The sequence below is a fragment of the Amia ocellicauda genome, chromosome 14 (genome assembly GCF_036373705.1).
Source record: "Amia ocellicauda isolate fAmiCal2 chromosome 14, fAmiCal2.hap1, whole genome shotgun sequence".
Classification (NCBI taxonomy): domain Eukaryota; kingdom Metazoa; phylum Chordata; class Actinopteri; order Amiiformes; family Amiidae; genus Amia; species Amia ocellicauda.
The window spans coordinates 27,972,592-27,993,119 of NC_089863.1; the positions used below are offsets into that span (position 1 = coordinate 27,972,592).

At 42.5% G+C, this 20,528-nt stretch overlaps 1 protein-coding gene across 4 annotated transcripts; it reads left to right on the forward strand.

Moving 5' to 3' along the window:
* The first annotated feature begins 72 nt into the window (after positions 1 to 72).
* tlr18 (toll-like receptor 18) lies at positions 73 to 20,055 on the forward strand. Of its 4 annotated transcripts, none has more exons than XM_066721473.1 (6): positions 73 to 1,859; positions 11,560 to 11,614; positions 12,801 to 13,800; positions 14,036 to 15,209; positions 16,531 to 17,048; positions 17,252 to 20,055. In XM_066721473.1, the coding sequence occupies exons 3-5, from the start codon at positions 12,830 to 12,832 to the stop codon at positions 17,005 to 17,007; spliced, it is 2,622 nt and encodes an 873-aa protein (XP_066577570.1). In that variant the 5' UTR covers positions 73 to 1,859; positions 11,560 to 11,614; positions 12,801 to 12,829; the 3' UTR covers positions 17,008 to 17,048; positions 17,252 to 20,055. The 4 variants fall into 4 exon arrangements, with proteins under 4 accessions (XP_066577570.1, XP_066577571.1, XP_066577568.1 ...); XM_066721474.1 differs by having other exon boundaries at positions 16,531 to 16,812; XM_066721471.1 differs by having other exon boundaries at positions 16,531 to 20,055.
* Positions 20,056 to 20,528: the final 473 nt, after the last annotated feature.

Below are 20,528 nucleotides of genomic sequence, written 5' to 3' on the forward strand. Positions count from 1 at the left end.
TCTGGCGAGTGGCTTGCAATTCCTTTAGCGGTGAATACATTTAAGTATAGAAAGTGTCCGGTTTCCCTTGAAGACGTACAGTGGTGAGGAGGACCATCCAGGGGACTCCCAACCCTCTGTGTCTTTTGCTCCACCTATGCTCTTGGACTCATCGAACCCTTAAATGGGGCGGTAGCTCGGCAAATCAAATTACCCTTGTAATCAGGTTTTGAAACGGACGGCTGGGTGAACATGTAATTAAAGGCCATCGAATTCTCAAAAACAAACCCATTTTCACAAGTCAAATTTTAGCAAATTCTTAGTTTGAGTTAGTAAGTAGAGAGCAGCGCTGTTGGAACAGAAACTCTTAGGGTTGAAAAGCAAGGAGTTGGAAGTATTTAAAACTCTAGGGGGTGCTTAAGGACAAACCATACTTTTGTTTTTTATGCAGCTCTTTCAGATTAGTATTGGCAGAGCACTAATACTCTCACACTAAGCTGTCTAAATATTCTGTCATTTTATCACATAATTGAAAGAAGCTACAAGCATGGAATTAAATGAAAACGTAGACCGCTCTGAGCACTGCAAACTCCAGTTGTAATAGCTGTGGACTTGTCAATCAAGACTTTGTGCTGAAGGCAAACTCACCATCTGCTTTTGATTAAGTTGGGGTCAAATTCCACATTGGGTCAAGGTCTGGGCTTTGTCATTCGCCAGTACACCTTTTAAGAAGAGGACTAAATAGAAACAAAATAAAGGAATGCTAGAGGCCTACAGGAAATTGGTAGCTTGTCAAGTACAGTTCATGTGCAGCTCTGCCCGGCCTTGACTGAGGTAGAACTTCACAGATTTAAAACCACAACCTTGTAAAATGTAATTTCCTACCACTGTTTTTGCAGTAGTTGGTGGTTTGCTTTTCCCCTCTTTCAGGAAATTGACATTTTTCATTTGATTGTGATCTATTCAGGGTCTGCTTCACAGGGGCTCGGCAAGGAAATGAATGTGGGCCAATTTCAATACTGGACACACCGTGTGCTGCTCTAAAGAAAATACTGTTGTTCATGAGAAAATACAAATTTGATCAGATCACTCAGATAATTCACGCAAGGCCAGTGAATGATGTATTTCAAATAATGCAAGTGTTAAAACTACTTTTTAAAATTGGTGGTGGTAAGTTTGACAGCTTATAAATACAGTAATTCAAGGTGAAGTCTGCATTTCGTTCTTAATGTTGCTAATACAAGATACACATCAGTCATCAAAGTACAACTATTTTAAATATACATGTATGTACTTTGCAGAATACGAATATATTAATGGAAACAAGTACATACGTAGAAGGGGAGAGCGATTATTTTAGGACCTTCACATGACGTCAAAACGTCATAATAAATAGTGTTGATTTAAAAAAAAAAAAAAAAACGGTGTTGGCTCACGTCTGGTACCGACACTGCAATTCAAAAGTGCGCAACGATTCATAAACTATCCCAACACGCTTTGGCAACTGTTGCTGTTTTATTTTCCAGGTTTCCCTGACCGATTTGGATTCCGGTTCATTTAATGACTTATCTTTCACCGCCTCCCCATTTTCAGCGCAGGCGGGTCTCCTTCCGACAGTAGTAAAAAGATTGCGCACGTCTTTCCGAACGACCGGCACCAGGTTCACATTCCTCGCTGCGCTTAGACGCGTAGGAACCACATGAGCATTAAAGCTCCCTCCCGTCAAATAACTCGTGTTTAACGATGGTAAAGCCTCTGCTACGATCCAAGATGATTGCCACAGTGTTTCCAAAAGTACTTTAAAAAATGCGCCCAGAAACCCGGCTGATCTTCGCGTAAAAGGACGCGTTTGTTCCCTGCAGAGCGCAAGTCGTTTACAGGTAAGTCAACTTCAACTCATGCATTGTGCACAGCGAGTTAAAATATAAAGTAAAGACAAGTAAAAGAGGATTACTTGACACGGTAATCTGGTGTATCCAGACTCGAGGTTTGTTAACGATTTGTTTTTTTTAAGCATTGAAAAACGATTGCATGGACGTGAAATACAGCTTAATTACCGCCGTCTATTTAAAGTAATTTTATTTTATTTTTTTTTATGTTTGGGAGCGGTTACGGGTTTGCGGTAAACATGTTAGTTCTGTATCAATGCAGACTGTAAATATCTAACTGTGGTCACATTGTTTTAACAGCCACTGTTTCTAATCTTAATTAAACACCAAGTATTGATCGAAGGGGATAGAAGCGGTGCGCTTTCAAGCAAATGAGATCATCAAATGTATTTGCAAAGACTGACGATTGAATTGTGTCCAGTGATTGTCTATCTGAAGGGTATATTATTAATAATAATATTATTATTATTATTATTATTATTATTATTATTATTATTATTAATAATAATAATTGAGCACCCTCATTTATTTTGAAGAGGAGCATGGTACAGTACAAAACTGACAGCAGGGAAAATATTTTAGAACATGTGGATAGATGAAGATTTTCCTTCTGATATAACACAACTCTGCAATCATCAAATCCTTCAGTACACACAGGCCCACCAATAAACACAGGAGTATTCTGGATAAATTCCGACTGGTACGACCCAAGCTACCTCCAGAAATACTTTCTGGTGCCACTACTATATAACCTTGTTGTGTTATTATAGTTAACAGAAATTATGAGTCATATCTAGAGGTTTGTTCTGTCCCTCCTATAAGAAGTGGGAGCTTTATTTATTACAGTCATTGAAGTAAAATACACACGAATCCTGAACGAACCCTTAAAAGTTATTCCAAAAGTTGCCATAAGACTGTTGTTGTTAAAACCTCGTGGCATGATCAGGGGAGGCATTTTAGCAGGGTATCTCAATTCCCCCAATTTCTCTCAGCAGTACAAGACAGTGCCCTGGTTCACACGGAGCCTTTTCATTCGAGTATAGGTCGACACCCAGTTGTGTGCTGGTGCTGGCTGTGTTGATGCATCAGTGAGGCGTGATTGTGTCACTCTCAATCATGACTTTGAATGATGCATTGTTATTGAGTTGAAGGAGACGTTTAAAATTAGAAAAAGAGTTTGTGTGTGTGGGGGGGTGTGGATCTAGTCTTGTAAACTGACTGACCACCCCCCACCTCTGAGCAATTTCCATGACTTCTCAAATGAAGAACCGACTTGTTCAGGGTTGTTTGAATGGAGTCCATTGATTTGATTTTCTCATCTGATGTAGTTGCGGTCGGTCGAGACCAGCCCTGGTCCTGGGGGAGCGATCTGGAGAAGTGTGCCAAAAAAAAAAAATACAAATTGGGGTTTTGGATGGCCATCAACAATTTCAGCTCAGTACACAGCGAGCACATGTCATAAACATAACATGCTGGTCTGTGGGCCTGAGTCATAGCACAGTCGGGGAACACAAACCAGAGTCTCTTGGCAGCGACTGGGAGTTCACCCTTGTACTCTTTATTTTATTTTTATCAACTTTTTTAAATGATGCTTTGCCCCCCAGATGCTTCACATAATAACCACACTGATTATTTATGTATTAATTTAATTCCAATGTCATCTACAGCAGGATTTATATAAATATATAAATAAACCTATAGTAACACCATGCGGAGTTGGACGTCTGGAGCTCAGTAATCAAGTAGGGGAACGGTGCAAGAGAAATACTTTTATTTAATACAGTGCTCAGGTGCTCTAATAAACAGATATACAGGTGGAGGCCTAAGCTAACACTTATACAGATATCCAGCCTAAGATAACACTACACAAACAGGTCCCTCTCTATACATGTAACCAAGAAGAATAAAAACGAGGCATACCACTGACGACCCCAGGCACATTCTAAGTTCATAGTTCATAGACCTTTCCTGTCAAGCAATCGCCTCGCTCTCTCTCTGCATCATGATCTCTCTCTCTGTCTCCTTCTCTTTGCCAGTGTTTCACTCACTGTCTCTCTCTGTCACTGTCTAACTCTCTATGCTCCACACCAGGAAGCCTGTCACTTCCAGTTTTATCGAGGAGGGGAGCCAATCATGGAGGGAACAGTGGGTCAGGTGTCCCCCCGGTAATTTTCCTCTCCGGGAAGATGTAGGGCAGTTCAGGGCTATATATATATATATATATATATATATATATATATATATACACATGCATATATATACAGTGAGGGGAAAAAGTATTTGATCCCCTGCTGATTTTATACGTTTGCCCACTGACAAAAAAATGATCAGTCTATAATTTTAATGGTAGGTGTATTTTAACAGTGAGAGACAGAATAACAACAACAAAATCCAGAAAAACGCATTTCAAAAAAGTTATAAATTGATTTGCATGTTAATGAGGGAAATAAGTATTTGACCCCTTCGACTTAGTACTTGGTGGCAAAACCCTTGTTGGCAATCACAGAGGTCAGACGTTTCTTGTAGTTGGCCACCAGGTTTGCACACATCTCAGGAGGGATTTTGTCCCACTCCTCTTTGCAGATCCTCTCCAAGTCATTAAGGTTTCGATGCTGACGTTTGGCAACTCGAACCTTCAGCTCCCTCCACAGATTTTCTATGGGATTAAGGTCTGGAGACTGGCTAGGCCACTCCAGGACCTTAATGTGCTTCTTCTTGAGCCACTCCTTTGTTGCCTTGGCTGTGTGTTTTGGGTCATTGTCATGCTGGAATACCCATCCACGACCCATTTTCAATGCCCTGGCTGAGGGAAGGAGGTTCTCACCCAAGATTTGTCGGTACATGGGCCCCGTCCATCGTCCCTTTGATGCGGTGCAGTTGTACTGTCCCCTTAGCAGAAAAACACCCCCAAAGCATAATGTTTCCACCTCCATGTTTGACGGTGGGGATGGTGTTCTTGGGGTCATTCCTCCTCCTCCAAACACGGCGAGTTGAGTTGATGCCAAAGAGCTCGATTTTGGTCTCATCTGACCACAACACTTTCACCCAGTTCTCCTCTGAATCATTCAGATGTTCATTGGCAAACTTCAGACGGGCCTGTACATGTGCTTTCAATTGTTTTCTTGGTGACTATGGTCCCAGCTGCCTTGAGATCATTAACAAGATCCTCCTTTGTAGTTCTGGGCTGATTCCTCACCGTTCTCATGATCATTGAAACTCCACGAGGTGAGATCTTGCATGGAGCCCCAGACTGAGGGAGACTGACAGTTATTTTGTGTTTCTTCCATTTGCGAATAATCGCACCAACTGTTGTCACCTTCTCACCAAGCTGCTTGGCGATGGTCTTGTAGCCCATTCCAGCCTTGTGTAGGTCTACAATCTTGTCCCTGACATCCTTGGACAGCTCTTTGGTTTTGGCCATGGTGGAGAGTTTGGAATCTGATTGATTGATTGCTTCTGTGGACAGGTGTCTTTTATACAGGTAACGAGCTGAGATTAGGAGCACTCCCTTAAAGGGAGTGCTCCTAATCTCAGCTCGTTACCTGTATAAAAGACACCTGGGAGCCAGAAATCTTGCTGATTGATAGGGGATCAAATACTTATTTCCCTCATTAACATGCAAATCAATGTATAACTTTTTTGTTGATATTCTGTCTCTCACTGTTAAAATAAACCTACCATTAAAATTATAGACTGATCATTTCTTTGTCAGTGGGCAAACGTACAAAATCAGCAGGGGATCAAATACTTTTTTCCCTCACTGTATGTATGTATATGTATATTCCTGTCCCTTTTCAGCTTGGGCCATTGGGGCCTGTGTGAAACCTTAGGTCTTGTAGAAAAGCAATATATTGCAGCTGCTCTACAGTGAGGTTTGTTTGGGGACCAAAAAAGTTAAACAAACACAGATACATCACATGATTAAACAGACTCCCACGGACAAATCCACAGATAGCAATGAATCTTATAGGAGAGGTTAAGGCTGTGTGTGCGGCTCGTGCCTTTTTTGGACTGATGCTGTGAGGTGGGAATAAGCAAAAAGGACAAAGATTGGGAACCAGGCAAACCTAGTTTATGTCCAAAGAAAAAGAGTCCTTTATGGGAGATTTGGATATTTCCTAGATCGAGTGAGGCCTGGTCCTTCAAACTCAAGTACACAGCTTTCTGTAGTTTCCAATGTTGGCTCAATTTCAATCAACACGATATTTCGCCTTAGATCGAAACCGCTTAGAAAATCTGGAAGGAAATGGAAATATTAGTTAAATTAAGGGTTTAATTAAGTGATTGAACAAAAGGTTGGGTTGGGGATGGGAACCCCTGATTTAGACAACTTTCAGACTAATAACAGTTTATGAATCAACTGAGAGACACTGAATAGAGTTCTCTTTGCTCAATGTCTTGGAAAAACGGTAAGGAAGACCAGGGCTAGTTGTCTCATGGGTAAGTTGTCTCCAGTGTAAGCCTGTAACAGCATCAGTTGGAGAGGCAGCTAGAATACATTTTTAAGGCATCTGATATTTACTTTGGTCTGGCTCCAAATGAAACTTGAAAACTTCCATTTCTTGATTGTTAAATGTAATGTTCTGATTCAAGTTTGATTGAAAACAATGTGAAGGAGCCACCTGCAATTTCTCCTGATTCAAATTGTCAACTTTAAGAAATAGTCCTTGATTCTGTAGAAAGAGAGAGTTTGCTATTAATAATAGATTTCTTACCTCATCAAACCTCACAAATGTGTAAGTTGCCTGTTTATGTCAGACTCCTGGAGTGGGTGGACCACCAGCATTACACATTGTACCTTTAAATGCTGTGAAATAAGCATGTTCTATAAATGTCAGATGAAATGTATATGAATATTGCTTTCATAATATATCTGTTGTGTTATTGTTCGATACAAATGCAATAGATAGGATTATGACAACCAACCCCATATCATGTGACATCTTTCCCTGGGACGGGGCTCCATCTTGAATTGAGAAATGAACATTTAGACAATATCAATTTTGTACATTAGACAGGATTCTTTCATTCTATATAGATAACCATTTTATACAATGTATGGGGCCAAGGAAATATAAGAATAAGTCAAAAGTGGGACAACTAGCCCCAGTCTCCCCTAGGCCTCCCAAAGCAGGGGATTCTGGTAACCAAGCAGTGAAAACAAACAACATAGATCTAATTAAGGCAATTAAGGCAACGTCTCTGTTGGAGCTTTGGAAGCAAACCCAAACATGTCCTTCAAATATGAGCTCCCACGTTATTGCACAGCAGGACACTGTGTCAGGGGAAATCTGTGAAACCTCTTTACATAAAGCGTCTGAACTACAAATGCATTGAGATACAGATTTCATGCAACTAAGCAAAAGGATTTTTCCTAACAGTGTGCATGTACATTCCCCACATTTTCTGAATATTTCATCACACCAGGGAACTAATGGAGATGGAGTTCCTGACAGGAGACATTATGACCCAAGAGAAACAAGGAAATTAGCAGAAACAATAGTACCTTTGTTTAAAGACTGGCAGAGAGTCTAAAGACTGCTTATTTGTTTTGTTTTGTTTTATTTTGGGGAGCTGCTGGTCTTTTGGGTCACACACTATAGCAGTACAAACATTCGGGTGTGTCAAGTCATATGTTTATTTGGTACCTATGCTATCTGCTTCCCAAGAAAATGAACACTATTACAAACCAAGTAGTGTGTGAGGATCCAGCATATCACAGTGCACATTTACACACACACAGACACACACAGAGTTTTTCTTTCCTGTAAGTTAATAGGTTGTGTAAACAGTGTCTCTTATTGTATAAGCGATGTCATCTCTTGGCAAAGCTGAGACATCACTTATACGATAAGAGTCACCCTAAACACAACATATTAACTTATTATAAAAACACATATATGGCGTAGACACACAAATCATTTTACAGTAGAAAAAACTATTTGTTAAAATGTAACAATCTCTCTCCATATAAAAATGTTTTGGTCCAGTCACTGACCTACAGTGTAACTATTAAAAACAAGTGTACATCCTGTGAAACTCACGCCATTCACATGAAGTGCCCCAAAATAACAGAAGAATCTTTAAATACTGATTAAGACATGAACGAGAATACATATATACACAAGGTAAGAGTTATAGGAATTTGGGGAAATGCTGCTCTGTGATTGGCTGGTTTCTCATGTGATTGATAATCGTGTTAATAGGCTGCAAGCCTGATTAGTTTAATAAGTAGAGTGGAAGTCAACCAATGAAGAGAGCCCGGTTCACAGAAAGTCTGATTGATTGGCCTGACTGATTGGGTTGATTATAGACAGTCTTTAGTGTTGGGGAGTCTCCTTTGATTGTTTTTATAGCATTTGATTGACAAACTATTTATTCATTTATTTTTCTTTTGTTAACAAAAGGTTGAAATTCAAGTCTTCAAAGGGGGTGGGGGTTCCTTTGCCTGGTGACAATCGCATGAGTATAATCACACAGATCCACCACCGCCGCTTCAAATTGTCCTAAGGAAGTATATTGTGCCATAAGGGAAGTATATTTTGTTTATACCAGCAGATAATGCATCGTTTACCCAACCTGGAGTCTGCCCCTTCTCAATCTGTTGACCTTTTGGTGTGTTTATGTATCCTCATCCAAAGAACACAGTTCTACGTCTCCCCCTCTTTTTTGTTGCTCTGGTCACAGACCAGCTTTGAGGAGAGATTCAGACTTTCCAGGCATATTTGTCATAGGGAAGAGAGGGATCGGAGGGGTTATTTCCAAACCCTACGCAGTGTTTTCTTCCTTTTTTTGTATTATTCTAGATGTGTGACCTCATGGAAAGACCATTGATCACAGAGGGGCTTGTTGAGAGAGCTGAAGTGGGCTGCGTGGGCGTCCTCCGATACACATACAACAAACTAAAAGGAACTTGTTTTTCCAGGATGGTTGCACTGAATGACACCCATAAAATAAAAAATAGAAAAGGTCAATGAAGTGTAGCTTGCACTTCTGGGAACGCCTGAGTCCACAGAGCTAATCATTACATGGGTCAGTGCCACATTCCTCCTGCCTCGTCAGCTGAGAGGTCTGTGTTCACGATGCATGACATATCACTCACTCAAAACCAATTCTGCAAGGGAATGAGTACTGCCCACTCACTACCGTGCCGTGAGTTGCGAAAGACTTTGTGTATTCATTTGTAAACCCAGCAGGGAGCGTCGGAACACTTTTTCCTGACCTGAACTCATAAATAACTAGAGTTGGTCAAGTGCAGAGTCTTGCTTCTACTTTGTGAGGGCAGCTGCTTGGGCCAGGGCCATATGACAGTCCGGTGTGGAAATAGTAGGCCTATATTGGGACCGTTATATTTTCAGTCCTTTTGTTTTGTGCAGGAGCAAATGTCTGGAGAGTGGCATCCCGGGGAAGGTGGACATTTGGTTTCATAGTCTCACTTTGCGGTGCCTAAACATTTAACAAATAAAACTGTTGTATGATGTGCACATTAAGGTCTACTGATCAGCATATAATAATAATAATAACTAGGAACCCTGCATGATATTTATGTCCCACACTGAGTTTAATCATATTATCCTATAGTGGTTTCAGTAAATCCCAGGAAACACCAATGAAAAAGTAACAAGTTTATTATACAAAACATAAATACATGAAGTGAGGAACAGAACTAGAGATGTGAGCTGGAAGAAGCTGCTTTGTATCTTTGGTAGACAATAGGTTACAGCAAATCCCGCTCAATCCAGCTGTATGAGTTCAATTCACCCCATGAATACTGATACAGTTGTTGATCAGGTATTCAAAAGACAATAGCTGTAGGCCTATACCTTCAAGAAACAGTGAGCCTTAAGCAGAGGCAGAGTAACATGGAGACAATTGTTTTGTATACAATCCAAGAAACAAGTAACCTTGAGGGGGAGGCAGGGTGAAATTACTTTGGTAGATTTCTGTAGCATTCTTGCATGAAAACTAACAATGAAAGTAGGTCCCACGAAGGGGTAAATACAAACAAATGATTGCTTCATAGACAAAACTGAAACAATTAATACTATAACAGCATGGGGGTTTCTCCCTCCCTACCTCATCCTGCATGATTACTACTGACTGTGCTGTTCTCTGTAGCAGCAGCAGCACAACCAGAACATTTTGAAAATAAGTTTGTTAATTTGGCACATTTATTACTTAAAAAGCATTTAATTGTGTGGTGTTCACGCTTCAGTAGTTTAGAAAAAAGAGTTTTGCATCCTTCTGATTTTACATTTTACTTTTTTTTTTTTTTTTCAGTATCAGTTAGATCCTTTTTTCTGCCCATTTTACCTGTGGTGAAAAAACTGCCTAATAATTATGCATACCTGAATATGAGGTATTTATCACTTTAAGCCCCACCCTCTTTCATGAAGCAATTATATCACCTGAAAATTATTCAACCAACTCATTATTTAGGTTGATATGGTTTGGAGTTAGAAAACTGTCAGAATGCCGACTTGCCTAATAAGTATGCAAACAATGTATATATTTTGCCAGGGCAGAATTGCCAGATGCCCAATCTGCCTATGACTCAGGGGAGCTATGCATGCATTTAGAGATTTAGAGATTGTAAGTGTAAGACAAACACAAAGACATGGTTTACTTTTGAATTATTGTGTGTTGTGTCGTTGATGGTTTTGCAGATAAGCTGTCATTGCGACATGGAAACTACAACGAACAATACAACCATGACACAAGCACCCATGTAATATGATACAATCTGTAGCAGCGCAAGTGAGTTTGGATTTCTACTAATTTTACCATTTTAATTCTCCATCTGCTACACACAATTTTAAATTTTCATTTTTGGTCTCATTGTACTGAAGTTGGGGTTGGGCACACCAGCCCAATGTTATGTACCTATAAGCTGCCATTCTTATGAAATTATACAGTAGAGACACAAACCTGTTTAAAGAAAGCTGATGAGTTATGCCCCCCTCCCCAGCTTGGTACCAATGAGTGTAGTTACTTCCCTGTCCCCAGGGACTTTCTAAGACTGATTTCATTAGACTGCTCGCATAGACACCTGGGAAGCCACTGAAGGAGGAAACTGAAATTGTGTCCTTTTGCATAAGAAACATAAGAAAGTTTACAATCGAGAGGAGGCCATTCGACTCATCTTGCTCGTTTGATGTCCGCTAATAACTAAGTGATCCAAGGATCCTATCCAGTCTATTTTTAAATGTTCCCAAATTGTCTCTTCAGCCACATCGCTGGGGAGTTTGTTCAGATTGTGACGCCTCTCTGTGTGAAGAAGTGTCTCCTGTTTTCTGTCTTGAATGCCTTGAAGCCCAATTTCCATTTGTGTCCCTGGGTCCGTGTGTCCCTGTTGATCTGGAAAAGCTCCTCTGGTTTGATGTGGTCAATGCCTTTCATGATTTTGAAGACTTGGATCAAGTCCCCACGTAGTCTCCTGTGTTCCAGGGTGAAAAGGTTCAGTTCCTCAGTCTCTCAGTAGGACTTTCCCTTCAGACCTGGAATAAGTCTGGTTGCTCTCCTCTGAACTGCCTCTAGAGCAGTGATATCTTTCTTGAAATGTGGAGCCCAGAACATACATAGTATCCAGATTAGCTCTAACTAGTGCATTGTCCAGTTTAAAACTGAATTGAAACTTTGACTTTCCCTTGATACAAACTTGTGCCCCCTCCTGTTTTTGTGTTATACGCAGATTCCAAGGATAAAAGAAAACTATGGAGGGCTTCGAGTTTGTAGTTTGATGGCAGGTAGGGCAAAGTTAATTTGTGTATTTGTGTGTGAATTTATATACAGTTGCACCCTGAATTCCTGAAAACACAGTGAGTTACAGTGAGAAAATAGGGGTGATAGGGACCTTATAACCTTATTGCATAATAAAACACATTAAAACACAACATAATGAGATAACTAGCCTTATTAAAACCTTTAACTTGAACAAATTCATGGCACCACACACACACACACACACACACACACGAGAGAGAGAGAGAGAGAGAGAGAGAGAGAGAGAGAGAGAGAGAGAGAGAGAGGCACAGCTGAATAAACTACAAAAAAATGACTACAAAGTGATTACTGTACATTGTATTGTTGGGCTCCCCACCATCCAAGATCTGATAACATTACAGCATGTCATGTATACCTACGCATGTGTTTTTTCTCTACCCTGTCTGTGAAAGGGACTCTGTATGCAGCCCTCAATTACAGCAGTATCAACATTAAAGATTCTGTTTACTCTGGTTATGATAACTGTAACTTGGACATTCACAATCTGGTATTTGGCAACACTGGCTTGGATAGGTGTTTGTATGCAAATACAGAGCCAGTAACCAGTGGAAGATCTTTCTCTCTCTCTCACTGTTTTTCATTCACTTTCATGCTCTTTTTCTCTCTTTCTTTCTCCCTTTCTCTCTATTTTTTTGTTTTCTCCCACTTTCCCTCATTCTTTTTCACTATCACTCTCTCTCGCTTTCTCTCTCTTTTGCCATCTGTCTGCTCGTCCCCCTCTCCTTCTCTTCCCCCGCTCACCTTTCTTGTGTCAAGGCACATATCAAGGTTTGAAATCCAGTTCATTACATCAGGGGTGAGTGGGGTGAGTTCAAGTGTTATCAAGTTCATGGTGTCCAGTTGAACATTTTAAAGAAAGTTTTTGGTGCAGTTACCTCCTTGAAACTAGTCCAACTGCTGTCTGCTCTGATTGCATTGGTTTAAAATGTGGGGATGCTGCACACCGTTGTACATTGTAAGAAGTCTAAGTCTAAAGCATATAGAAAGAGGAGAGACAGATATGGTCATCTTAAATGGGCAGCAGTATGGAGTAGTGGACTCTGGACTCTGGAGTGGAGGGTTGTGGGTTATGTGAATACAGAATGATAAACCAAACAAAACCCTCCTCTGGGCACCTCTCAATAACCCTTTTCTGTTTTTAATTCGCAGATCCAGGAGAACAATGAACACTGAACCTGATGTCGGGCCCAGTAAAAGTGACATCCTTGGCGAACCTGGTACTGTGTATTTTGGTGACCCTGGCCCCTGCTCTCTCTGCCAGCCACTTTCCCTGCCCCTCCGATGGCTTGGTTGCCAACTGCAAAGGCATGAACCTCCTCGAGGTGCCTGTCGACCTGCCCCCCACACTGGAGGTGCTGGACTTGTCCTACAATAAGCTGGACACAATACGGGAGGAGGACTTTGCCAAGCTCTCACACCTGCGGGTCCTCCAGCTGCAGTTCAACAACATCTCTCACATCGCGGATGCTGCCTTCTGGCACAATCCACTCCTGGAGAATCTGAACATCTTCAACAACTCCCTGCGGTCAATCCCCCATGAGGCCCTGCGCCCATTGTCCAGACTCGAATCCCTGGAGATGTCCAACAACCTCTACGACCGCGCCACCCTCGGGCCCATCTTCTCCAGCTTCACCAGCCTCAAGCTGCTGTCCATGGGAGGTCCACTCATCCTGAACTTGAGCAGGGTTGATTTCCAAGCTCTTGCCAACACCACCCTGGAGAAGTTTGCTATCAAGACAGCCTCCAGCTTGCTCAGCTACGAACCGGGGACTCTCACTGTCATCCATACCAAAAACCTGTGGCTGGACGTGGCCTTGGATAAACAGCCCGACATCCTGCCCAAGATTCTGTGCGATCTGGCTGGCAAGAGATTGGCCCTCCTCCGTTTCAGGAACGTCTTTGAGTTCACATATTACACTGGCACCCAAGACCTCTTCCAGGGGCTCAGAGACATCAGGATCTATCAGCTGATTTTCTACCGGGGAAAGTTCAATGAGAACCTTCTGAGGATGGCGCTGCTCAACATGCAGGAATCCTCCATCCGCGGCCTGGGGCTGCTGTCCATCGATTTTGCCCGGTCACCCAATTTCATGGATGACGGGGCGGGCTCCAGTGTGACAAGCCTCTCCCTGGATGATCTGGCCCTCTGGTCAGTACTTCTCAAGTTTCTAAAGTGTTTTCAGAGTTACTTTTCTCATGCTCCCTTTCCCTCTCCCTCTCCCTCTCTCTCCCCTCTCTCCCTTTTTCTCTCCCTCTCCATATCCCTGTCCCTCTCTCTCCCTGTCCAACGATTGTTGAGTGCAGGAAATTGCCATTGGTCTCAAAACAACAACAACAACAACAACAACAACAACAACAAGCCTTTTGTTGTTTGTTTCTTGCAGGGACATCAGCAATCCAGATGTGCTGCGCTTTGACTGGCGCTTCACTTGGTTCAGGGGCATCCGCCGGCTGTCAATCAAGAACGTTAACTTCAACTTCGTGCCATGCGACGCCTGGAATGAGATGGAGAAGGTGGAGGTCATGATGCTCACCAACAACCGCCTGCAAAACAGCTTCATCTACAACCTTCAGTGCATCTACCGGGACACCTTGCCTGTCCTCCAGCTCTTCAACGCCAGCACTAACGAACTCACCAGCCTGGCAAAAATGGCCGCCCTCATGGAGCACTGGCATCAGCTCCGGGTGCTGGACTTCAGCTACAATCAGCTGGGTGAAGTGCAGGAGAGCTGCGAGTGGAAGAACAACATCTCCAAGATGGTCCTCCACCACAACAACTTCGTGCACCATTCCCTGGGCTGCCTGCCCACCACCCTGGAGTACCTGGACCTCTCCTACTCCAACCTGGAGCAGCTGGACATGGACTACTTCCAGAATGCCCGCCGTCTCCAAGTTCTCCTTCTTAGCGGCAACAAGATCAAGTTCATCCCCTCCGGCTGGAAGAGCCCCAGACTTCAGTCTCTGGCAGTGGACGGCAATGCCTTTGGGCTCCTTAGCACAGGCTCTTTCCAAAACATGCCTGAGTTGTTGTGGCTAAAAGCGGGCAACAACCCCTACCACTGCACCTGCGACCTCCATGCCTTCATCGAGGAGACCACCTCCAAGGGCAAGGTCAACATCACTGACTGGCCAGCTGGCTACGTCTGCTACCATCCAGAGGCTTTACTCAACACCTTTGTGGCCAAGTTCCTCCCCGGTAAGGTGGCCTGCGATGTCCGGCTTGTGGTGGCCATCTCGGTGGTCACCACTGCCTGTGTGGTGATAGTCCTAGTGCTGCTCTGCTATGCCTTTAATGTCACTTGGTATGCTAAGGCCACCTACCAGATCCTGAGGGCCAAGTACAGAGCCAGGCAAGAAGGGGGAGACCTCTCGCGGGACTACATCTACCACGCTTTCATCTCCTACAGCCACTCAGATGCCGAGTGGGTCAGGGACTATTTGCTGCCCTGCCTGGAGAGCAGCGTGCCCCCCTATCGCCTCTGTATCCACGAGAGAGACTTCATGCCAGGCAGGTGGATCATAGACAATATCATCGAAAACATCGAGAACAGCAAGAAGGTGAGGTTCTCTGGGTTTGGCCCGCTCCATAAACCCTAGTCAGCCAGTGCGTGCAGACGTGCCACAATTTCAGGTCCAAGGTAGATTGTTTGCATTTCTCCATTGCATTTTGTTTCAGTAGTCTTCCCAAAGCAAGGTGAGAGAATATGAAATAGGGAAGGATTACAGTGTTGCACTTTTTGTTCCCTTCCCTGAGCTAATTTCTTCTACCTTTTTTGGAATTGGCCTTAAAAAAACATGTTTTTCCCTCAACTTTTGAGGTATTTTTCAGCCCCTAGTTTCTATTTTTATCAGTCTCTGGGAAGAGGCATCTGCTAAATGACTAATTATTCAGCTGGTAATTATAGAGATGGATGTTCTGTTTGTGTGAATCATGCACCAAAGAAGCCTGGAAAATCACCTCCTTCGGGGAAATTTCGTAGTGCCAAACAACACCTGCTGTACAGGTCCTGACATGCAGACAGAGTCAAAGACCAAAGTCAATACCTTGAGGATGATTCCTAGAGGTTTGCATCCAATCGTTTTTGTTTTTGTTTTTTTTTAACCCTGTATGGCACTCATTATGAAAACACGATGCACACAATCTCCTTTGATGTTACATGGGTCTATATTGCTAAATTCAAAATAAAAATCCACAAATATTGTGTGACTTAAGTTCTAGGTATGTGTCCTGGAAGAAACATTTGCCAAAATAATTATAATACATTACATTATAAATTTTCTCTAAAAGCACAATCATCACACTCTGAACACTCTTGAACTAAAGCCGCTACACATGAAAGCCTAAACACAACTTTCACTGTTCCTGCACCTCAGGGCCTCCAGGGTCCTCTAAAACACACAACTCACACCAAAACTAAAAAGTCATGTGATCAGATGGCCACCTGCCATGATAGACTGTGTTTTAAGTGTTTTAGATGTATTATGTAGCAAACACTGGATTGTTACCTTCATGTTACATTATGCAAGATCATAATGTTTTGGAGGAGAAAGAACCAGAATGAGCTGGTTCAGATGCCCTTTGAACCTGTTTGATCATAGCATGGCTCTTGTTGTGGCTCAAAGGAGAATGCCCTGGCCTTGTGACAACCCCATTCTAAACCATGGACAGGCAACCGTGGTGCTTGGAGCATTGACACTTTTTAATAAATTAACCATTTAATTGATTGATTGGCTTAATGGAATCTGAACTTCTGTTTGTTCTGGGTTTTTAGCAATTGCTGATTGAAAGATACCTACCCTATCTGCAGGACTCTGGCTTTTCTGGGCCTAGTTTCAAAGTGTTGTTTTGAAACTATCCTGTTCTTTGTTTCTGTCCTAGGTCATCTTCGTGCTGTCGCGCCACTTTGTCAATAGCGAATGGTGTAACTACGAGCTCTACTTCGCCCACCAGAGAGCCATTGGCAAGACCTTTCAAGACGTGGTTCTGGTGGTCAAGGAGGTTCTGGACCCTGACTCCCTGCCCAGCAAGTTCTGCAAGCTGAAGAAGATGCTCAACACCAAGACGTACCTGGAGTGGCCCCAGGAGCCCAACAGACAAGCTTTCTTCTGGGCTCAGCTGCGGGGAGTCCTGGGCAAACCCATGGCCAGGGGCGAGAGGCAGGTTAGTTGCGGGGGAAGTGGCAGGAGCAGGGCATCAGTGGTGGAGCTCCCCCTAGAGGAAACGAGGACTCCTACACAACCTCCTTCAGCAGAGAGGGTGCTGCCTCTGCCGGCATGCCAGCAGGAGGGCGAGCAAGTCTCCCTCGGCAATGTAGAAGACATTGAATGTGGACAGTCACCCGTGCAGGTTGCATAGAGTTGAAGGCTTTGCAAAGATGCATTTGTGTTTTCCAGTAGGTGGGTCTGGATTTTAAACTTTCAACCAGCATTTGACATGTTCCGACCTGTGCTGTATTGTTGATGACGCTGATGAAGGAAGAATACTGTATTTATTCTTATTTTCAAGAACCGCTGAAACCGCTAAAAGTCAGGCAGGGTTGGGCATCTGTGATGGAGTGAAAATTTGTTTCTTCTTATTCTTCCCCTCCTATACACTGCAGATCGGCCTCTGCTTACAAGTTGCGCAGTAAACCTGGGCAAGCCCATCGATCTGAAGGCCAAGTCAATACTGGTTATCACAACCCGGCAAAACTGCTTGGTGTTGCCATGGATCCCAAGGGCAAACGGCCGATGGATGTCTCACTGAGTGGGCGGGTAACGGCCGATGTATTAAAGAAGGGGCTACTGAAAAGGAGGCAATTAACCCACCCACAGAACTGAAGGGGCTGCCTTGGAGGAGGGATGTTTCGCCCTGTTCTTGGAGAGACTGTTTTGTCTGTTTTTCATTGAGGACTTTTTTTGTATTGGTTTATTTATTGTGACTGTTTTAAGCTACCTATCTCTGGCAGACCTGTGGAGCAGCTAGGTGATGTTTCTGTGCAGCGCGAATACAGCTGATTTCCTCTGTGGAGATTGATCTGAAACAGTGTTTCAGATCTGTGTGTGCGTATCCAGAGGAATGTGTGGAATCAAGGGGGCTGACGTCAAACCTGTCAATGTGGTTTTTACAAGACATAAAAGAGAGGGTGTGATTTGAATTGTGCCAGCTCTCCCAGCATTGCACTTGTACAAGAAGATAACATATTATCTAATCTTAGAAATGTTATTTGTTTCATTTTCACCCCTGCACCTCCTCTTAGAGAAAAAAAAAACAGTATTCTAGTAACGGCAGCTTGAAAACTCAAACTGTGAGGGCCAGGGAAATGCAACAGTATATATCTATATATGTGTGTTTGTGTGTGTATAGAGATCTGTATTTCTGTTTGTATCGTCCCAAAAGCAAGACTGTGAATGTACTGCGTAGACATCCAGTGTTGTGGAATCGCAGCCGAGCAAAGCGATTATTCTGCCAGTCAGATGGAGGGTTGCGTGAATTCAGACGGACATGGCGAGGAGAGAAAACGCCTCAATTCTCCTGTGAAGAAGCGGAATGACTGCAGCCCATAAATGAAGGAGGAGTGGTGCTTTTTAACATTTATTTCAAAGATGGTGTGTGGGCTTGTGCCAGAGCTGAAAATGTAAAGGTCCAAAGCAGAGGTGTCAGACTGCAGTCCTGGAGGGTCTGCTGGGTTTTCTTCCTGCCCAGGTCTTGGATCCTGAATTGGTCTCATTGAGAAATTACCTGGATTAATTGAACACTTCTCTTCAGACTTTGAAATGTTCTCTGGGTATATTTTGAGGCATCAACAAATTGTAAGGTATCTGCTATACAAATAATAAGGACATTTAGATAAGCCTACCTGAGTAAATAATTACATTAATTAAGTAATTGGGGAACAAAAACCAGCAGACACTGTGGTCCCCCAGGACTGGAGTCTGATACCCCTGGTGACAGCTGTCCTCCACCATCTTTCCAACCCCTCACTGAGATAATCCAACCCAGATACCCCTTTCAACATCCCAAGCAGCTCTGTGTAGTAGCCTGTGTATTTATATTAGAAAGTGTTTCATTGTTGCTGATGTACCGACTCATATTTTAAAATGTTGTCCTTGTGTGCCTTCCATTGACTGGAGTTCGGTGCTCCTGGAAGTGTGGAGTTTGATTCTGTATTCATTACAGCGACCGTGTTAAGTGTGAATCTCAGCGAAGACATACTTTTGCCAACGCATGTGCCACAGTATTCCTTGGCAGTATTCCTTGCAGAAGCCTGAAGTTACTGCATATATGTGTTCATTTTTAATATACCACCTTTACAATGTGTGTCATTGTCACTTTAATTCTTAAGGACCCCTACCCATCTACCCAGTACTGCTAAATGACCTGGTTTTAGAGTCAGTGGGTTAAGGTTGATGATGCTGTCTTACACACACATTATCTGTGGGATTGCTCAGTCCCCAATGCCAGCAAAAACTTTAACAGCACCAGCTCAACACATCAGACAGTCTGGACAAGTGGTGGTGAATTTAATAATGGTTAGCAATTTGCGGTTTGTCATGCACTTCACCTGTTTTTAGCTCATGAATCAATTGCTTCAGAGCCTAATTGCAAACAAAGCCAGTTCTCTATTTCAGTGTGTTTCTGTGTGTATATGTCTCAAAAGATAAAACTACATGAAGAAACACATGTATGTTTACATTTTCAAGAAGGCACGGTGTTGGGGGGGTGTTGACACAGAACACGTACAACTCCAACCCTATAGTACTCTCAAACAGACTGCAGTAACTGTCTGTCACGATCTTTGCCTCACTTACATGCGCTCAGTTAGGCTTTTTACTTACTAGTTTCTAGATATTTAAGTTTCTGGTCCAATTAGCAGTGTTTTTCAATGTTTGAAGTATGTGTTGTGTTCCTACTACTTAATTTAGTTTCTGTAGACCATGATTGATTTTAGATCTGTTATTTTATTAATTCTGCCCGTCTTATTTGTTTGTTAATTGTATGACTACTCTTATTTTCAAAAGTGCCCCTAAAAATGCATTTCACAAAATTGGCGTCATGTTGATATTTTAATGAATCACAAGAGAGAGAGAGAGAGGGAGATTCATGTTAGTACTAGTGTCTGGTACAGGGTGTCTGGTTTTATTCCTTCATTACTTTCTTGCCTCTATTGCTGGAATGATACAATGAAATTGGAAAAATGCCTAAACTTTTTATATTTATGTCATTATACGCTTCATTTATTCATGTATGTATGTATGTATTTATCTAAGCCCTTGGTTTAACAAAGCTAGTACGTATGTGTAAGACATGCATTGACCAAATTCCTGAGTCAACCCCAGATCTGCACAGCACAGCCAGATCACCTGACTTATACCTCGTATGAACTGTTTCACTTTAAAAAAAAAAAAAAAAAAAAGAAGAAAAGACAGTATGATGCTGTCATTTTTTGAATTTTGAATATTTCCCCTATTTGTTCTAGTATTGTGTATAGAGCAATCGCGTATTTAATGTCGAATTACAGGTGTATTTTGTAATGCAGCGAATCCCTCTTCACTCTCCAAGTATTGTGATGTCATTGGGTGCCATCATCAAATATTTACCAGCGTGCTAAGTTTACAGCTGTTTTGTTCCTAATTAGGAAACAACACAATGAGGTTGTAAGAGCATCGCATAAATCTTTCAGGATGCTAATTTAATCACAACGGGCAGATTAAACGGTTTCCTTTTTTCCCCACCGGTCTGTCCGTCAGTGTATCCCTTTTAGTTTTCCCAATAGACCCTATCAGATTGAACAAAGGTCAGAAGCAATGATAATGTATGTAACAGTACTATACTGCGCTACAACCATACTACATCATAGTTGTGTCAGTGTGGTAGATGACCACATTGTGCTTTAA

What these genes read in the sequence shown, in the direction of transcription:
- tlr18 (XM_066721471.1), top strand. Translation starts at nt 12,830, where the DNA reads ATGTCGGGCCCAGTAAAAGTGACATCCTTGGCGAACCTGGTACTGTGT. An exon ending in CTGGATGATCTGGCCCTCTG is followed by an intron (nt 13,801 to 14,035) that starts GTCAGTACTTCT and finishes TGTTTCTTGCAG; the next exon opens with GGACATCAGCAATCCAGATG. An exon ending in ACATCGAGAACAGCAAGAAG is followed by an intron (nt 15,210 to 16,530) that starts GTGAGGTTCTCT and finishes TTTCTGTCCTAG; the next exon opens with GTCATCTTCGTGCTGTCGCG.